Source organism: Festucalex cinctus, chromosome 4, assembly GCF_051991245.1.
Source record: "Festucalex cinctus isolate MCC-2025b chromosome 4, RoL_Fcin_1.0, whole genome shotgun sequence".
NCBI classification, from domain to species: Eukaryota; Metazoa; Chordata; class Actinopteri; order Syngnathiformes; family Syngnathidae; genus Festucalex; species Festucalex cinctus.
Genome location: NC_135414.1, coordinates 14203965 through 14224218, shown reverse-complemented (window position 1 = coordinate 14224218; position 20254 = coordinate 14203965). Strand labels below are relative to the sequence as shown.

General features: G+C 40.5%; 1 protein-coding gene across 1 annotated transcript in view; it reads left to right on the top strand.

The window, feature by feature from the left end:
* igdcc3 (immunoglobulin superfamily, DCC subclass, member 3) overlaps positions 1-20254 on the top strand; it is a 69012-nt gene that overhangs the window by 3597 nt on the left and 45161 nt on the right. Inside the window, exon 2 of the mRNA XM_077519384.1 lies at positions 1232-1537. Coding sequence (XP_077375510.1) covers positions 1232-1537 — 306 coding nt within the window. The remainder of the gene's footprint in view (positions 1-1231; positions 1538-20254) is intronic.

Here is a 20254-nt window from a genome sequence, read left to right as displayed (position 1 = left end):
TCCCATGGCTCTTTTATTTATAGTGCTCATTGAGAGAGAAAAAAAGAGAGAGGGCCACACGAAGAAAAAGGAGGAAGAAATTATTCTTTGCATTTAAGTCTTGATGCGATCACAGTGCCCAGCCAATTTCTTCTCTGAAGTGAACTCTGAAGCTGAAATTTCATGGATGAAGGTTCTCTGTTTTGACCTTTGTGCCCTCAACCCCACCCCCTCTGCATCCCTTCACTATCGCCCCCTCACCTACCACCAGATTCCTGGGCCTTGGGGCAGAGGCTGGTAGTGCTTAGTCCATCAGCAATTGAAACATGACACCTAACGAGCCCTCTAAGCTCCTCATTTACAGGACCTAGTCAAGTTAGCCTGTTTATACTTCTCGTTTGTCTCACCCCTGCGACCAACAGATACATCAGTTATGGAACATCGGAGCTCACATTATTAGGAAGGAAATACCAAAGTGCAAACACATTTCATGGCTGTAGTTTGTTTTAATGGACCAAATTCCCTGTAATCAGTCAAATCATATGACTCGGGTGTGTTCCATGACCTCCGTCAAATCTTTGAGTCTGACTCACCGAACCCAGGTTCAGAATCACTGGCTTAGTTTGTCCCCCATGTCAGTTTGTAGCGGACTGGGAAGGAAGTCAGGAATTTTTAAAGTGGAAGTCAACCTCTCAAAAAATTCGAGACAATAATATGTTTTACTTGTATGTTCTCATTAGTCTAAATATGGTATTCTGGTTAATATTTTGTAGTGAAATACGAATTAAGCAGCAAAATCCATCAGTTTTTATCAATATCAGAAGGTGGCCATTTTGCCACTTGCTGTCGACTTAGATGACATCACAGTTGCTCAAGGCTCACAATAACAACCAATCACAGCTGAGCTTCAGACAACAGGTGAGCTGTGATTGGTCGTTGCCTGAGCCCAGAGCAACTGTGATGTCATCTTCAGTCGACAGCAAGTGGCAAAATGGCCGCCCAGTGATGGATAAAAGTGGCTGGATTTTGCTGCATAACTCTTATTCCACAAATGTAATATTAATCAAAATGTCATGTTTAAACTAGTGAGGTCACATGTAACATTTATTGTCAAGAAATTTAAGATTTACTTCCCTTTAAAATGAACAATCATTCAGTTTCATAGATCCACTCACTTACTGTATCATAATTCCTGTCTCCTGCTGAGAAAAATTAAGCGGGTGCATTGTGATCTTTGCTTGTGCTCTTCCAGGTGTGTCGTGTGATGCGGAGCTCTCCTTCACCCTGGAGCCAAGTGACATCATCGCAGTGCAAGAGCAGCCCCTCATGCTCCATTGCCAGGTGGACGGTATCCCCCCGATCACAACACAATGGAGGCACAACAGTATGCTTTTAACTCAGGACCGGCATCACACCACCTTCATCAATGGTTCTCTCCTCATCGGCCACTTCCTCAAAACCAAACCTGACAACACGTCGGATGAAGGGGACTATGAGTGTATGGCCCAGAATTCTTTTGGGCTGGTGGTGAGCCGCAAGGCGCGCATCCAAGCAGCCAGTAAGTCTTGTATCTGATTGTTTTTTTATGTGATGTATGCAAAAAAGAAATGACGGGGCACAGAGAAACCATGTGAGGAAAAGCACCCAAAGGGAGCTCATCTACACTGTATCTGATTCTAGAGATGTGACACCACAAAGTATCGCTTCTATGTCCAGTTCCACTTTTAAGTGATTGGCAACTTGGAACAGAGCCCCTCGTATCTATAATTGATTTTGTTTTATTGATACAAACTCACCAGTGATGACACACTGACTTGCTAAGATGAATTAAAAAGAATATGCTGTTCCTGTTATCACTATTGGGCTAAAATGTATGCCTGTTATGATATAGTACACTCTAAAGACAGTTGGGTGAAAAAGAACCCAATTGGGGTCAAAAATGGACTCAGCCACTGTTTGGGTCAATTTCACCCAATTTTGGGTGGTTTTATACACCAGTTTTGATCCAAATTGGGTTATTTTTGACCCAATTGTTAGTAGAGTGTATGGTAAGTGTAATAAAAAAATGAAAACAAGTTAAAAGATCCAAACTATATCACAACCATTAAGTTAGGTTTGATTGATGTTCCAAACAAGTTAATAGAATAAAATGGAAATATTGCCTTGTTTGATCCCAGGCTTTGATGTAGACTACAGATTGATTTGCATATTTTAATATGATTGTAATGAGCTATCTGATGCTGACTACTTCAGGTCTTTGAGTTTAGTATTAACAAGCCCTCATGCTGAGTGTCTCCATGCTGCTTTGCAAGTGCAATGGGCTTTAAGCAGCCCAGCAGCCCACTCACTGGTGGGTAGGACAATAAATAAATAAAATTAAATCTTTACATCTCTTTATTTAAAATGCTCATACAACACGCTTTGTCACTTTGACACCTATGAGGTCCAGGTTTCAATATATCACACATTCCTTTGCATTCATGCTGAGAACTTAGAGCAGATTTAGTGGCACTATATTCTTCCATGTATTGCTGTGCTCAGACACTCTGAACACTTTTGTTTTATATGTTCTGGACTAAAGAGATGGACAAAAGCTCAGAGAAGCCGACTGATTCGCAAGCTCTGTGTCGACAGCACACTGCTGGGCTGTTGTAACCAAACAGGCTTTTATATTCAATGTGGCGGGAATGTTAGGTGGTCAAGTTCCTTCCTCATAGTGGGTAATATATGCAAACTTTGAAGATTTGTTTGTTTTGAATTCCAGCTTGTCACCACAGCGAGTCACTCTCATGATTTGTTTGGCACGGCATTATGCTGGATTCCCTTCCCGACCTAACCCAGTTTTTTTTTTTTTAACCAGACTTGGGACTGGACTTGGCTTAATATTGCGGTATTGGCTGAAAATCGAACCCATGTCGGCTGCATTAAAGGCAGCAGCATTAGTGCATAAAACTGATTCCAAATGTCACTTTCAAGCACATTTCTGAAAATGTACGATATCATTAAACCTGTAGTTTGACTTGCGTGAATTTGTTTGAAAACATTGCCAGGCAGCTTGTAAAAAATGTTAATTACAGTTAATACCTGCATGGAGTCATACATGACAGCTGTTTAAAGTGTGATATTAGAGGCATATTTTCCACGAAGATGCTGATCCAATTGTACAAACAGGTATTTGGATTTGGAGTGCCATTTTCTAACCTTTGCATTGGATATTCTTCTAATGCCATGAAAGCATATTAGATATTATTTTGAATAAGGCCAACTTGTGTTATTTAGCAGTATTAGCGTTTTTCAATTCAAGGACATGCTATAAGAAGTCATCTGCTCAGTGAGTGAATATTTCCTTGTGTAATAGCTCAGGTTCTTCAACAGCCATGGTTAAATAATCCTGCCTTAGCAGTGATTTGGTCTTTTTTCTGGTTTTCCTCTTCTACCTACCGGTATATAAAATACGAATGAACCGTTTGGTTCCATCCATCCATCCATCCATCCATCCATCCATCCATCCATCCATCCATCCATCCATCCATCCATCCATCCATCCATCCATCCATCCAACTTCGATACCATGTTTGGAGGCCAATCAATAAAGAAGTGGGTGTGGCTACCATGAACTATATTGTTGAAATCAATTAGCTTGTTACTTTAATAAACACCTGCAAGACATTAATAAGGCATAAGGCATGGGTGTGATTGGTGTGGCTGTAGACCTAATCGTCCAAAAGCCAGCGCAGTTGAATGATATAGCCTCAATACATTCAGCCCGTGAGCCACAGGATGTCCAAATGCGGTCGATACATGTGCGGTTGTCTTCCATCGCGCCATTGTCACACGCTTTCCTTCCATTCGTTTTCTGATAAACAGACTTCCAGTCAATGTAGGTGTACACTCTGCCAACTATATGAGACTGTGGTAAAAAATACAATAACACAAGAAAGAAAGAAAAAAAAGACACTGGCAGTTAAATACATTTGGCAGCCTTCTGCATGTGTCTTTTCTTTAACTGTAACTAACTGCAACTAAACTTCAAGTGTAATGATGTTCCACTTTCCTAGGTTTACTGCAGTCGATATTTGCAGATTTGACAGACACTCATTTTAGGGTTACTCCGTGCAGAGATTGTATTGGCATGAACCCACATTGGAGAATAGTATGCTATGAGTTGACCAACACAGAACACTTTGCACGCCGAACAAAGAAGATGAAAATGTTCATTTTCACCTTGATTGGCATTCCGGCTTAATCTATCGTAGGTCCCCGACACATCTGGCAATTTGGTGACCAAAGGTAGACTAGATTCTAGACCAGCTGAATACAGGTCTAAATTGTGGCGCAAGTGGTGTAATGTGAATCTAAACAGATTCTGAGCTCCGCGGACCTGCATGATGCACAATTGTATTTCATTCATAAATATGGCACCAGCCTTGGAACTTCTGAATCATTGTAGAAATCAGTTAACTCATTCACTCCCAGCCATTTTCACTGAAGCAAGCCCCTTCGCCCCCGGCTGTTTTACTGGATTTTGACTGATTTTGCAAGGCCCCCAGAACATTGTGTTCTTTTGCTATAAAAAAAACATTGAACCTACCAAAAGAAAGATTAGAGTCTCTTCTTTCATCACGGAAAAAAGTATATTTATATCTGTGTCCTTTGTGCAGCAATTAGCATTAGAATATTGCTAAGTTTCATCATCTTAGAATTGTTGGGAAACAGCTTGTTTTCATCATGGACCTGGTTGATCTCTTATACTCTGCTGCCACCTGCTGGCCATTTTTGTAATTACTAAAAAAAAATTTCACCCATTCGCTGCAGTTGAGAGGCTGCATCAAAGCCTTCTGTATGCTCTAGCCCAAAAACATAAAAAATAAAATAAAATAAAATAAAAAACGTAAAAATACGACTTTGGGACACTTAATACATTAGCCACAATACTAGCCACAATCTACACACGGACATTCAAGATTAACTGAGCGAGCAGTGTCTGGGATAGTATGGGATGGATAACGATAAAAATTCATGACTATTCTAAATAATGTATATGATTGATGCGTTATAGTAATGGGTCGATGGGGACGGGTCTCGAATAAGCTTCGGCTTCTACCCGTCAGCCCTTCTTTCGGATGTCAATGTTGCAAATGATGTGATGTGATTGATGTAAACTGTAATGTGTCCGAAAGGAAAAAAAAAAAAAAAAAAGAATAAACCAAACATTTAAAATAGAACATATTTATACGTTTTTCGGAGTAAACGAGTTGGCGGGCACACAGACACATGATCGGGGGTGGGAGATGGGGCCAAGTGCCTATCTATACCAACAATACATCATCCACAAGTGGAGATCATCTTATATTACTTTAAAATGTACTTTGCATGTGCCAATCTGCATGAAATGAAACACCACTCAAATTTGCCAAATTACCATCATAATCCTGAAACATCAGATAATCAGACCTTTTCTGATTTTGGCCATGAGGCTAAATATTTACCTTACATTTATTTGTTTGTGTATTTGAGGAAGTTCTGTGCCTTTCTCAATAGCTCCTCTTTCGCCCTGTCTTAATCTGGCAACCGAAGAGTTTGAATAAGTGGTCGTGAGACAAAGATTGCTAACTAGTGTTTGTTTCTTTTTCTCCTCCAAGTGTTTGTTAACATTGATGTTTTCTTTGTGGTTCTGAGGTAATTTGCTGTGTTACACTTCTTCCTACAACAGAGCTGTGACTTGTACCACTGCGATGCAATGGCTTGTGTGAAGCCTCTTTATAGCCCTCCCGGTGGATAAAACGTCCGTCTTACTCTCCACACAACCTCCCTCCATAAATTTTACTTTTTATTAGCTTGACAGCCATTTGTGCGAGCTCACAGTCAGGGGCTTGTGTAGGACGGACTCCCCGTTGCCCCTCTAAATCGCCATACAGCTCAGGAAACATTTTTTTTTTTGCCCTAAATGTTGTCTCTTTGGTGGTTCGTTTCTCTTGCCGGCCTCTCGCTAACTTCAAATTCGAGGTCCTTTTCACATGAGCTCCGACTCTGGAAGCTTTTCATCATTTCAATGAATGACAAGCCGGGTACAGTGGACTTAGCCGGGGCCTCTGTCCCCCCCACCCCCAAACTCACCAGCGTCACCAGGCAACAAACCACAAAAGACCCACCCCCCCCTCCCCCCCACGCCTCCTGTTACGAAATATCTTTTAGGCTCTATTGCAATGACTTTCTTTTGTATATATGACTGAAATTAATAGGAAAGAGTCACATTTTTCATGATTTTTCACATGGATTCTAGGAGGCAACATTGGTGCTGTTCAAAAACAAATAGAAAAGCCATAATATGAAGTGTCATAAACAATATGTAAATCATAAACAAAAAATCAATTGATGACACTTCTCAAGAGCCCACGGCCAATGTTGTTACAGCCTCGTTCATGATGATAGCTTCTACCCTTAAATTCCAAAATGTGTGTTTTACTGCAGCTATAACTGCAGACTTCTGAGATGAAAAAGAGACATCATAAAGGATGAAATAGGAGACGTGAGCGGCTGCTCGTAAACTTCTCTCTGTTTGTACTCCTGCCCCTGCTCGCTGAAAATAAAACTTCTCACTTCATGTGAATAAATGTTAGGCAGACCTGAGAGTTGATCGGAGCAATAAGTGAGCCGCTTTAGTGGAAGATGAAATTTTTCATTAGACTGCACGGTGGAAGGAGCAGCTTCCACCACGCTGCGAGTAGCGTGAGTGATTTATGGAGTGCTCATGCACACATATGCATGTGTACGCGCATCTAGAGTGTCAATTGGTAGCTGGCCATTACCCTTCGACCTTCCTGTTCCAACCCCTTTCATGGCTTCCTGCTGGGGTGAACGGTGAAGCGCCATCCCAGCTCCCTTTGTTCTTTGAGCCAAGCCCCGCCCTCACCGCACCCCCTTTCTACCAGTGCTCCTTTCTGCTAACTCGCCATGAAGCAACTCGCGACTCTGCCATATAGATCGGCCAAGCAAATGCCACATGAGCTTGTTTTGACATTTAAACATGAAATGGCTGCGTTTGTTTGGCTAATCCTCGATAAACATGCCAATTCTGGCGGTTCGAAAAGCAAGTGAAATATGATCCTTATCCACTAATGAGAAGATGGCTTGCAACTTAAATGGAGAAGATTCCATGCCCTTTTATCTTGAATTAAAAGGGGATTTTTACCTGTCTGTCTTCAACCATTTTGTCCACTCATAACAGTTGTCACAATCTGTTCCAAGGAGCTGGGCTTCGACGATTTTGAGTCATTTTTTTAGGCTGACAGATGAGCTGACGTTAAAGGAGTACTTTGTGTTCAGCACCTCCCCATATGTATGTCGCCAGATCAGAAGAAGTTTGGAAACATGGGATTTCGATCTGGACCCAGGAGCTTTGACCTCCTCTCTGTAATTACACATGTTTCCAGGTAATTAGTGAATGGCTGCGGGGGAGATGTGTGATTTGAAGAAAGTGGGTCTGTTTAAATGATGGTAATGCAGGTTCTTATGAAGTGGGAGCCAAGCGCTGTTGCAGTTTATTTATTAACAACAATTGAATTGAATTGTTTTACCAGGATGAAATATTGAATAAACTCGTTGCATCATACCCCCTCGAATTAACCTACTTAGAGATATTCAACCACTATATTAACTATATTATAATAACAAAACTCATCTCTGTAATAACATCAAGTCTAGGAATAAACATTGTCATTTATTGTCGCTAGTTTGTACAAACGCAATAAATACTTTTATTACATACTGTATTGTTGTTTTATGGTAGTTAAGCAGATGCATTCTTGAGGAAAACCCCCCAGCATATTTTTCTTGTTAGTGCAGTGAGCCTCCAACTACCGGTACATAAATTATTACCACTTTTAAGTGGGATGAGGCCACTTGTCTGCATTTTATAGGGAAATGAGTTTATATACACGACTACCAACCAACATCTCTAGTAATAGTGCAAATATAAGCTCAGGTTTTAACTGAAATTACCATATAGTAAAACACCAAAAAATAAAAAAAATTAAAAAAATTGATTACATCTTGATTAAAGCACCTTTTTACAAACAAATGTGACAGTCAATATACTTGTAATTTCTACACTCTTTTCCGTAATGCCGCTTCACTACGCTCCCTCACTTGTTTACACAGAACTTGCTAATGGCAGCAAAAAACCAACACTGCATGTTAAGGGCGCCATCGTTCTGGAACTGAGGTGTGCTCAACATTGTCAGCAATATAAATGATCTGCTTTGCACACATTGCGTGTCGCATTTACAAAGACAACAACAGCACTTGTAATACTTTTTTTTAAATGTAACATAATTCATTGCTTTTCTCTGTGTATGTTCCACGTGTGTTCATCAGTTAACCCAGAGTAAGTAAGGCACAATAGAGGGGTCGCTTTTCTGGTTGCCTGTCTCCTTTTCCCATAGAGATTCTTTAAGTAAGTCGAATGGATCTCAATGGCCAGTGTCTCTTTCTAACAAAGGTGATGCGTTTCCATAAAATCAAGCCAATGCCTCCGGAAATGAAAAATGAGATATTCAATATTCTAGTTTTACACTTAATTCCCTTTCAAATGATGTATAATATGTGGTGGTATCTCAAAAATTGACGAAGTTAGAGCAATTGCAATGTTGGCAGGTTGAAATCCCTCATTTTGAGAAATACGCGTTTTCGGCAATTTAGGAAAAAGATATATAATCCCAAACTTTCAGGATTATGTATGCGACTGTCATTGGTTATTGGGTCAATTTATATAAATCATTTGTGAATGACGTTAGATGCACTCACCGGTTTATTTTGAAACAGTTGCCAGAGATGCAACGCTAGCTAGCAGTTTAGCTAAAAACACACCTTAGTTCCGACATACATTGTCTACAAAATCACTTTTTTATTTTTATAAATGTAGACTAAAATGTAAACTTTTGCACTGCTGGGAAATGCAAAAAGAGACCCTAAGGGGGCTATTTTTGGAGAAATCTCAAAATTGACATTTTGTCCATATGATGTAGCCTACAGTATTTTTGCTATATACGCCTGATTTTGTGAAAACACATCACAAATACACTATATTGTTATGGACACACAGAATTGACTTCCTAGTAATACTGTGCCATTCACCAATGTACTCATGAACATTTTTAAACTCTTGTCACCAACATCATTCAATACCTTAGTGCCTTATTATACTTTGAGCCAAGAGCAAAATGAAGGAAATTATTTCTCATCACTAAAAGTACTATGATGAAAAAGATGCTTGTTTGCTTTGCTGAGGGATGAGAATTGTTCCTGATGTGACGAAATAACAGCAAATCCAACAATATTTGGCACGATGTTGTCAGGGTGCTTTCATCTTGAGCTCTGCTGACTGGTCCTCTCGGCATGCATGGGACGGACACATGCGCAAGTGGAAAGCCACAACAATTTTCAGTTAGCCTGGAGCTAACTTGAGGGGTTAGCTACTGTGTGGAACAGAATGGGAACCCTGGGACTCTAAAAATAACCACTGCTACAACGAGCAGACAAAAATGTGCTAATTTGCACAGATACATACCGTAATATTGGGAAAAAAAATGTGCAAATACAAGAGTGAATTCATTTCATAATAAATAACTACAAATTATAAATAAAGAATAAAAAACACAAGGTAAACAACAACTAGCATAATCAATTCCTAGCCTGAAACATTAGTTAATTTTAAAATAGCACAACAAACTTGAGTCTTCCCTCGAGGACAGACTTCAAATTTCAAATGTTGATAAATGAGTTTGTTGTATGAAATTGCGATGTAACTGAAGTTGACAAAGCATCACATCAATGCAGTCAAATCAATCATGGAGACAGTGCCCCTATTCAGAAACTTCTGTTTTGAAATTCAAGTTCAATGTTGGCATTGGACCATTGTCTGAAGTGCAAAGAGGGACTTTGTTCCTAAAATGTGTGTTGGTCTCCTCGCACGTCTGGACCACCCTTGCTATTCTCAAGCAAACAAATGAAAAGGGGGCCTAAAATTCCTTTGGTCTGCTTTTAAGGCTCATGGGAGGAGCTCTTCATTAATAGAGTGCAAAGGTGAAAGAAGGGAGGGCGGAGGTCAAGTCTCTGGCTGCACCTGGCTGACCAAATGTTGGAATATCAGTTTACAATCTAAAAACGCAGTCTCTGCCAAACGACTGTTTAAATTTAGTTGTCTTTTCCAATATTGTGGCTTCGCCTGAGAGATTACTGGTTGATCCACATGACAGTTCTATGACACCATTGCAGTAATCCTTTCCCTACATAGTGATGGTACGGTCTGAAACGTTTTGTAGTTTTGTGATCAAAATCAAGAAAAAGAAACATAAATTGGTTGAGGCCAATCAAGTTAAGAATGTAAAAACTATTTTTCTCTCTTCACTACAGTATGTTAAACAAACATTAACAACAAATAATGGAGTTAAAAGCCTTAACACAGTTGGTACCATCTTCCAAAAGAACAACAACAAAAAATATTTTCTTTGGGAGGATTTTCAATTACCTGTGGTAAAATGTATAAAAGCATAAAGACAGATGGGAGGGTATGGTTCAAGGCCTTCAATAATTAATAAGTAGCTACATATGGCAACCACAGACCATCCTCATAAACAATGGTGATATTTATGACAAATGAAATCATAATCATGCCTAACTATAATGCAAGATCAACACATTTTTGGATGTATTTTGTTTTCTAAAAAATAGGGATGGGCGATTACTGACACCAGGATTCGGAATGGGCCCATACCCGGCCTTATTTCGAGTTATCAGTAGTGCGACCCTGTGGCTGTTTTGCCATCAGGAAGTCCAAATGAGGAATTAGAAGAATAGAACATTTCCATTGGTTTGATGCATTTTTAAGTAAAATGTTATATTGGGATACGTTTGGAATTCTTTAACATTATCTGTCGTTTTTTGGGGGGAGAAATTTTACGTACCAAAAGTACTAGTGGCATCGGTACTTGATATCAGTATCAGTCACTCCTCAAGAGTTGATTCCTCGTACTATGATCTGGAAAAAAAAAAGTGCTCTCGAACATCCCTACTACAAATGTATATATATTATAAATGCTATTTCCATTTTTGCAGTTTTGCTGCAGTTTGTCTGCAATAACATAATATGAGTGGGAAATACATTGAATAGAACAATATAAAAGGAATTAGAAATTCAGATTTGTGATCCATTTATGGCTTACTGGTCGGTTCCCAAACAGAAACGTGTTTTGTTGAAACGTGTGTGGTTGTGAGTCCAGTTGTGTGTTTTGTTAAAGGGGCGGGGGGGGGGCGGGGGGGGGGGTTGTCATTTAGGCAGCCGCCTCCTCTGTGTGCCTCAGCTGCCACTCTCCCAATGTGTGTTTGTATGTGTTGCTACCTCTGGGAGCAGAGCAGCACCCATTGTTGCCGGTGAACTATGGGGCAGCTGAGTGGCTGGGAACAAGCAGAGGCTGTGGGGATGTGCAGTCTGTGGTGGCTCTGCTGTGTGAAGGTGGCCCGGGTGTTTGTTCTCGAGACCAAATCAGCTCTCTGGGACCCAGGCCCCCTTTTGTTGAGTCTGACTCGGGGGTGGGTGTGTTTCCCATTGCGCCCTTGCTCGCTCTCTTTCGCCCTCTGTTGCTGCATTGACTTCGAAAGGAAAAGGGTCAAAGGTGTTGGGGGCTGGTTGATGGAGAGGGGGAGTGTAGCTGGGAAATGTTGACCTTTGTGAATGCACTAAGGCAGAGTCCCACTACCCCCTTTTTTAACTATTAGGTCTCCCCTCCTCCATCGCTCATCCTCTTTCTCATTCCCTCAGTGGAGGCCCACTCTGATGGCCCTTGGGCAGTGACAATGACCTTGGCGTGGGCAGTGAATAAAGTTGGCTACTACCTGCCACAATAATCTAACTTCAACCATGTCTCAAACAAGAAGCAAATAAGGTCACATCCACACTCCGAGCAGACATTTAATAACAAAACAACCCTAGTGTCTTTTGTTTGCGTCTCCGTCTAGCCTTTGTTCTCATATTGTTGTTTTTGTTATGTTCAGACTGGACTGTTTGTGTTCATTTCACATTTACCAGAATGATGTAAAAAAACAATGAAAAAGTCTGTACGGTTAAAATGACTGTTGGGGGAAGGAAGTCTAGCCTTCCCTTCTTAAGCTGCTGACCCTGACCCGACCTTGGATAAGCGGAAGAAGCGGCCGGTGATCGCGCTAACTAGCTTAGCATGCTAAACTATTGCTACCTCGGTAGTTGTTCAACAGCAAGTAAATACACTTACCAGCACTCAATATGCTACTTCCTTGTTCACCATTTGGTCCCGGCTGGTCGTGTTGTTGCTGACAGACAGGATGCTGTGTACGACGTAGTCCACCCCGAAGCTGATTGGCTGCCGCGAGGCGAAGCGTGAAGAAAGTTGATAATTTTCAACTTGGACGAGAAGGCGAGAGTGCAGATTTCTACCTCTCTACGCTGCCTCCCACTGCTCCAAACGCGTCCTCCGCAAAATCAGTACAGTAGGTCAATGATAGCATGAGTCATCCTTGTACTGGTGGCTCAATTTAACATGTAAATCCCAAACTACACGTAGCAGTAAAGTGTTACATTTGGAGGGTTTGTGGTGGTGGTGGACTCAAGTTAAGTTTTAAGCAGCACAGAAAAGCAACAGTCCGGTGGAATGCCAAAAAAGGCATTTATTTATAAAACAGCAAACAAGATACTCAGGGTTGACGCCAAGAATAATTGGTGACAAAGACATCACGAGCAAACATGGAAGATACAGGAAAAGAAACCAAACGACGACTGAATCACAACAAATGAGACTAAAATGATCTGAACCAATTATGTTAAACCACAATCCGCAACACAAACAAACATAGACCATCACAAAGTCACTGTAATCAAGTAAATGTAAATGCACAAACCAGTTTCATTCCAAAATAGTTTAACTTCCAAAGCTATCATTGATATTTGAGGCCTCAGAATGAAAACATGGACTTCTTTTTCCCTCACCACACACAGTCTTGTTGTCATAATGAAAATGATGGATTCGAAAACCTTGGTGTGTGCAGAAAACAATGATTTGACATGTTGTTTACCACATACTGTATATGCCAAGACCGTGTTTTGACAGGATGGCTAATTGCAGTTCATACACTAATCATGACCCGGTGGTCAATCAGAAGCAGCTATTTGATGATGACACTTGCGAGCTAGCAGGCCAGTTCCAAATGAGCTGCCATCCACAAAGCAGGCCGGGCTAGATGAAAGTGAAGCAAGTGTGGTGGGGAGTAAAATAGATGGAGCAAGTGCGGACGCTCTCAAATGATCTCTGGGCCCCTCTGGCTCTGGAGGCTGGACCTTGAACCAGAAAGGAACATTCCATTCGTGACCTCCTGACCCCCCCGCAGCTTTGTGTCAAGGGCAGCTTTCGACAGGCAGCCGGATGCAAAGTAACCACGGCGGGCTTGCTTGAGGAAGCACGCTCGGGTTATTATAGCATGTTGAAAAACTGCTCCCCTGACCCAACACTTGAAAATTGTCTTTGGAGTGCTGCTTTTCTTCATTTAAATACATTGATGTGTACAGAGTGTTCAAATGTGGCAAAAAGTGATGGTCAGTTGCAGTTGCACTTAATAAATGTTAATTCTAACAACGAAAGCGCAACTAAAATATTGAAATCCCCATGCAAGTGATATAGAAGCACATTTGATGATTAAGGGAAACTTAATTGGAAGAAAAATGCTTATTTGATCATCAAATATAGGATTTGTGTCATTCGTCAAGCCTTCCATCATTTTTATGAGGACGTTTCTTGTTGTGTGTAAATCAGCCATGTAGGAGCATTTCATTGCCGTGAAAAGAAGAAACACAATGCTTATACAGCACGTTTTCCAAAACAAAGATAGTTTGGAGAGGGTGAGCTGGTGAAGGCAGGTGAAAACAGTCAATATGTGTGAATGTACAGCAGCTCTCGGTGGTGTTTGTCGCATGCACTGGCCAAAACAATGGGAACACTTGGTTAATTTTGATAGATATCTTTACAGATGTGTGTTATTTGCAGGCAGTCCCCCCAAGGTCCTTTTTAACTCTTTGACCGCCAAAAACGTTTAATGACGTGCTAAAATCCTAATGAGTGCCGCATTAAACATTAATTGACGTTTAGTACGTTTTTTTATTTATTTATTTATTTTTAATCAATGGGTAGTGCAACGTCTTAAGTGGAGCGCTGCCTGGTCAATGGGTTGTGGAATCAAAAACACCCACTAACTATGGCCAGCAGATGGCAGCATTGTATATCTTTTGAATGGCCTCAAGGTGTATGAAATTACATTGAAACATGACAAATCTGATGAAATAGAACATTTTCAACGATGACGTGAATGATCAAAGTCTTTGTCACTTTAAATCTAATTCACAGAGTGTCACTAAACAAAAAATACAGTATTAGTGTCAAAAAGCTCGTTTTCTCCATTTTGTTTTTCTATTTTCACTTATGTCACTCAAATTACCCATTTTCAAATGGTGATTACTAAAGAACGGAATAAGGGAGAAACATACTTTTTTTCATGTTTATGTAGTCGTAGTGCACAATATTTTGTTTGCCTTGAAAGATAAGTGAAAATGCTCAAAATCAGCTGGCACTGTCGGGGTTGTTTTTTGGATAATGTTTGGCAGGCAAAGAGTTAAAAGGGAAGTCAACCCCCCTGCAAAAAAAACAACAACTTGACAATAATATGTTCTATGCAACCCCACTGGTCTAAATATGGTATTCTGATTAATATTGCATTACTGGAATATGAGTTAAGCAGCAAAAATCCAGTAGGTATTATCATTATCAGAAGGCGACCCTTTTGCTACTTGCTGTTGAGTAAAAAAAAACACATCACAGATGCTCAGGGCTCAGGCAACAACCAATCACAGCTCAGCTTCAGAAAACAGGTGAGCTGTGATTGGTCATTGTCTGATCCCTGAGCAACTGTGATGTCATTTTCAGTTGACAGCAAGTGGCAAAATGGCCGCCCACTGAGATGAATAAAAACGGCTGTATTTTGCTTCATAACTCATATTCCACAAATGTAATATTAATCAGAATGTCATGTTTAGACTAGTGAGGTCACATATATTATTGTCAAGAAATGTTGAAGGTTCACTTCCCCTTTAAAAGAGCATAGATTGGGATGGTTGTTTTTTTTCCCTCCATCTTTCCTCATGTTTCCTTTTTTCCATCTCAGAAACTCTGGGTGCTAACTAACGGACCACCAGGCTTCCCGTTCTCTCTCCCTGCCTTGGTCATTATTATTTTTTGCGTTTCCCAAATTGGTTGTGGCTGTGAAGAAAAATTGCTTGTTTTGACATAAATGGTCAGTAAATCTGATTCTGATTGAACCACACTACATTAAAGATGAGTGTCCAAAATCCGATTTCGCCACAGGAGCGATGCAACATATTAAAAACAGCTTTCAATTTGATGCATTGCAATTCCATAACATTGCCTACAACACCCACAACAACAAACTGAACGACCGACAATGAGAGAAGCGAACATCTTTTACAGGCAAGATATCTGGATCGCATTTAACCGTCCATGAAACCTACATCCCCTTAAAAACAAGACGACTTTTCATTTTGATAAATAAAGGAAAGTGCATGAATGGTGTGAGAGAAAAGATGAAAAAATGGACACAATATCATCCCAAATGCACATCTATAATCATAATGATAATGTGATAATCATTTATTAGTCTATCTCTGGCGAACACTTGCACTGCACCAGCAGTAACTGGAGATTCATCTTCCTTTCAGAGTCTTCTGATGGGGGAAACCAATCATTTTTCAATTGCTCGATAGCCAACCTTAGCCCACCCGCTGTAAACAACCAAATAACACATTTAATATCATAATAAAATGGATCATTGTGAAATATTAGCATGGATTTGAATGATAAAGTTGTTGTTTTTTGTTATTGTGAAGCCGTGAGATTGTTTTGCCAAGCAACACAAAAAATGTGTTTTTCAATGTATGTAAATCCACAACATCTCTTTGTATACCAATATCTGATGGAGCAGATACTCCTTCAAAGCAAATGCACAGTCTTTGTTCAGATGCACACACTGTAGGTAGGGAAAGACAAAGGACTTTCATTTATCACCCACTGTCATGTAACACTAAGTGGTTATGACAGGGACTACGTTCGCTCCTCTTCTCCTTTGCTCCTCTTCCTCGCTGCTTATTTTCCTTTGTGCACTGGTGTGACCTGGAGTATGGTGGGCGTGGCGGGGAAGCGCATGTGCACATAAAGTGTCGGGGGGTTACTGACTGCGTATTAACATGAATTGTAGGGGATTAAGCAATTTTGGAGAGGAGTGGGGTGGCCTATGGGATCACTGAGGGCCAGTAATATCCAAGATGACTGCAGTCTGCTGGAGAGGAGGGATGAATAAACGGAAAGCAGGGATAAGAAAATGCATTAAATGCAGACGTATATTTACTGGAAGCAATAAATTGATGCCACAAAATCAAGTGATGCCAATTCCCATTTGGAACAAACCTTCCAAATTCAGCTATTCCTTTCTCTGTAACAATGTGACTCAGCACCGTATTTTCTTGATATTGTTTTATTATCTTGGTCATTTCTGTGTTCGTAATTTTTTCTGTCTTTGTTGTAATTTTTTTAAATGTAACGAAAACATGGAAATGGTTGATGAAATAGGGATGGACGAGTACCGTTACCGTCATCAGTTACTGGGCCGATACCACACCTTGTTTCAAGGTATGGGTAGTCGCAATAGTGTCTAATACCAGTATGAACGGCCCTCTTATGGCCTTTTTATAATTGTGATCTAGAAATTAGAAGGCAATTTCTGTTAATTTTATGCAATTTTAAGGAAAAAAAAAAAAAAAAAAAGCTTTTTGGTGATATATAAATATGCCCTGCGATTGGCTGGCAACCAGTCCAGGGTGTCCCCCGCCTACTGCCCACAGCCATCTGAGATAGGCGCCAGCACTCCCCGCGACCCTTGTGAGGAATAAGCGGTCAAGAAAATGGATGGATGGATGGATATATAAATAAGCCCTCTTTTTTGCTGTTGGTGGGGATTGTATGTTTCAAACGTATTAGTATCAGTATCAGTGACTACTCAAGAGTTGATTACCGGTACACATACTCGTATCAGTCTGAAAGAAGTAGTATCGAACATCTGTTCGTGGAAAAAAAATAATGTTCCTGTCCAAAAGGTACACTCTTAAAACAGTTAGGTAAAAAAAATAACCCAAAATAGGTCTAAAAGGAATCAACCCAAATTTTAAAGTTAACCATTTAACCCTAAAACTTGTGTCAAACGACTAACTCACAAAACAGCCCAATTTTGGGGTATTTCTTTGGAGCAAAATAACCCATTTTTTTTGGTGTTAAATGAAAACCCCCAGGCGGCACGGTAGTCGAGTGGTTAGCATGTCCGCTTCCCAGTTCTGAGGTCTCCGGTTCGAGTCCAGGCTCGGACCTTCCTGGGTGGAGTTTGCATGTTCTCCCCGTGCCCGCGTGGGTCTTCTCCGGGTACTCTGGTCTCCTCCCACATTCCAAAGACATGCATGGCAGGTTAATTGAGCGCTCCGAATTGTCCCTAGGTGTGCGTGTGAGTGTGGATGGTTGTTCGTCTCTGTGTGCCCTGCGATTGGTTGGCAACCAGTCCAGGGTGTCCCCCGCCTACTGCCCAGAGCCAGCTGAGATAGGCGCCAGCAGCCCCCGCGACCCTTGTGAGGAATAAGCGGTCAAGAAAATGGATGGATGGATGGATGGATGAAAACCCCCAAAAGTTAGCAGTCCCTTTTTGAACTGGCTGTTTTTGAATGTACACTCTACTTGGGTTAAAGTGACCCAACTTTCCGGGTTGCTTTGGTCAAAACAAAACAACGCAGACAGTAGTGGATTGGTCCCGTTGTGACCCAAGTTGGGTTACTTTTGACCCAACTGTTTTTCATTGCCTGTACAGTTAATCATCATTACAAAACAGAGTATCTTTATTTTTGCAGTTTATCTTTATCTATGTAACTTTTTAAACATGCTGATAAATGCTTTTTTTTTTTTTTTTAAAGCTAAAACATCAAAGAAATAAATTCTATAAAACTGTTTAACATATATTATACCAGGCAGCTTATCATGTTAATCACAGATGCTTAGCAAATAAGCCCCCAACCAGCAGGGCACCGAGCATGATAGAATAGAATGGAGGCTAATATAGAAGAATAGCTTTTATTATTAATGATGATATCAGCACAACATATTGTGCAATGCTTGCCCATGTGTGTTAAAAACATAAATGCTAGATCTATTGAGAATGGAAATTATTTGAAGTGACATTAAAACAAAGCAGAGGAATAATACAAAAATATTGCTTTTGGAATACAGTAATATTAGTTTAAGTGCATGACTCTCAGTTTTCAAAGCAGGAGCTACGGTTTTCATCATCACACTCGCTCTGTCCTCAACATACTCACAAAATCCCTCTTTTTCTATGGGGTAATCCCCCACCCTCATCCCAACCAATCAACGCATCTCTGTTTGCCCCACACGTGATGTCACTGCGTTGCCTGGGATTGTGATTAATGGGTGCTATTCAGCCCGAAAAATTCCCTTGAGTGGTTGCCAGTTGGCTTACTCAGAGAAGAAACTCATTATTGCTGTCAGTTGAACTGACGGAGCAGGGCGGGGTATGAGCGATTGGATGCGTGTGCATGCACATGCAAGGAGGAGAGAAAGTCATATTTGCGCATGTCTGGAAGTCCATGCATGTCCGTCCACGTTTGCCAACAAGCATGAAGAAGTGTGTCCGTTTAGTGTACGTACTGGGTTGAGTGAAAATGTGACAGTATATGTCCTGGGATTCGCAAACAAGTTATGTGCAAAATTTGTCATTTTGAGAGACAAAGTACAGAATTAAATTAGTGGCTCAGGCATTTTATCTTCTCCAGACTTTCTGTTCAGCACTTGTATACATCTTCACCAGCAGCATGCTTACAGTAGTTCCATTTTTGTAGAGCGGAAAATATTAGCCTTTCGCCACTTGTTTGTCTACAATGCTACAACCGCAAAGATCTACAAGCCAAGGAGCTTCACACCCCCAACGAGGGGCCAAATGCATCCCAGAGGAGTTATTGAGCGATACGAGAGCTGGTGCTAAAATGCAGTAAAGTGAAGTGAGATGGAAGACTAAATAGGGCAGTAGAATTGAACCTGTACGTGTGTTACTCACCAACAGACCAACTATCGGCTGTTAGAAATCTATCATTTGTTTACTTTCAAACTCAGCTTGTAGCTAATGTGAGTTATGTCATTCATGCTATGATGGTGGTAAGTTTATAGTTTCGGTGACACGCCATACTGATCGTTTTCAGACTTCAGTCATGTTCCTGTTTCTTATCTACTAACAGCGTCACACAACATGTACAACAAGAGGGTATTGCAATTCAAATGTAATGCCTATATTTATGTCTCTTTACGTGTATATTTAGAATGGCACATAACCAATATGAGTATGCTTATATTCACTAAAGCGTCATCACCGAAGAGCGACATGGGCACAATGGGCAATTAAAATAAAATGTTAAATGTTATATAATGTTTAGTTGTTACTTCCACCTATGAATTTTAAATATAGCTGTGTATATATCATTGATCAGTGCATTTCAGTGATGTCAGGCTCCAGTTGACGATAAAATTGGATTTGACTGTTTACGCTACAGTTGCATTGGCAGATTTCCAATATATAGGCTATCGGGTTTCTATGCATATTTTTAACAGGCCTGTCTTCGATCTTTCGATTTTCCCCCCCCCTCTTTACTCAATATCCAACCACTTGAACTTTTTAGTGTATTATAGTCAAAGCTGAACATTTTTATTACAATATATGTTAACTCAATTATTTTGATACAGTGCTTGTATTAGATCCCATTAAGAAAGCATATTGAACGAGTTAGTGAATGTATGTAAAATATATGTAAAAGATGATTTTAATCTCAGTGGCTTCAGCTGTCATGATTAGCAGGGTTGTTTCAGCTGGTTGCAGTCAACTCTCATGTATCAGCATACATTGCAGACTGTCGCTGTGTTGTATTTGTGTGTGACCCTTTTTTGGAGCCTTTCCATCTTTTCAGTTTAACGGTGTTGACGTTTTGAGGCACCAGCTGCTTCGCTGACCAAGTCCTTAGTTGGCGCACATGCTTCGTATAGTCGCTGAGGTTCACCACCTCATCTGAGTCAGCTCATCCTTT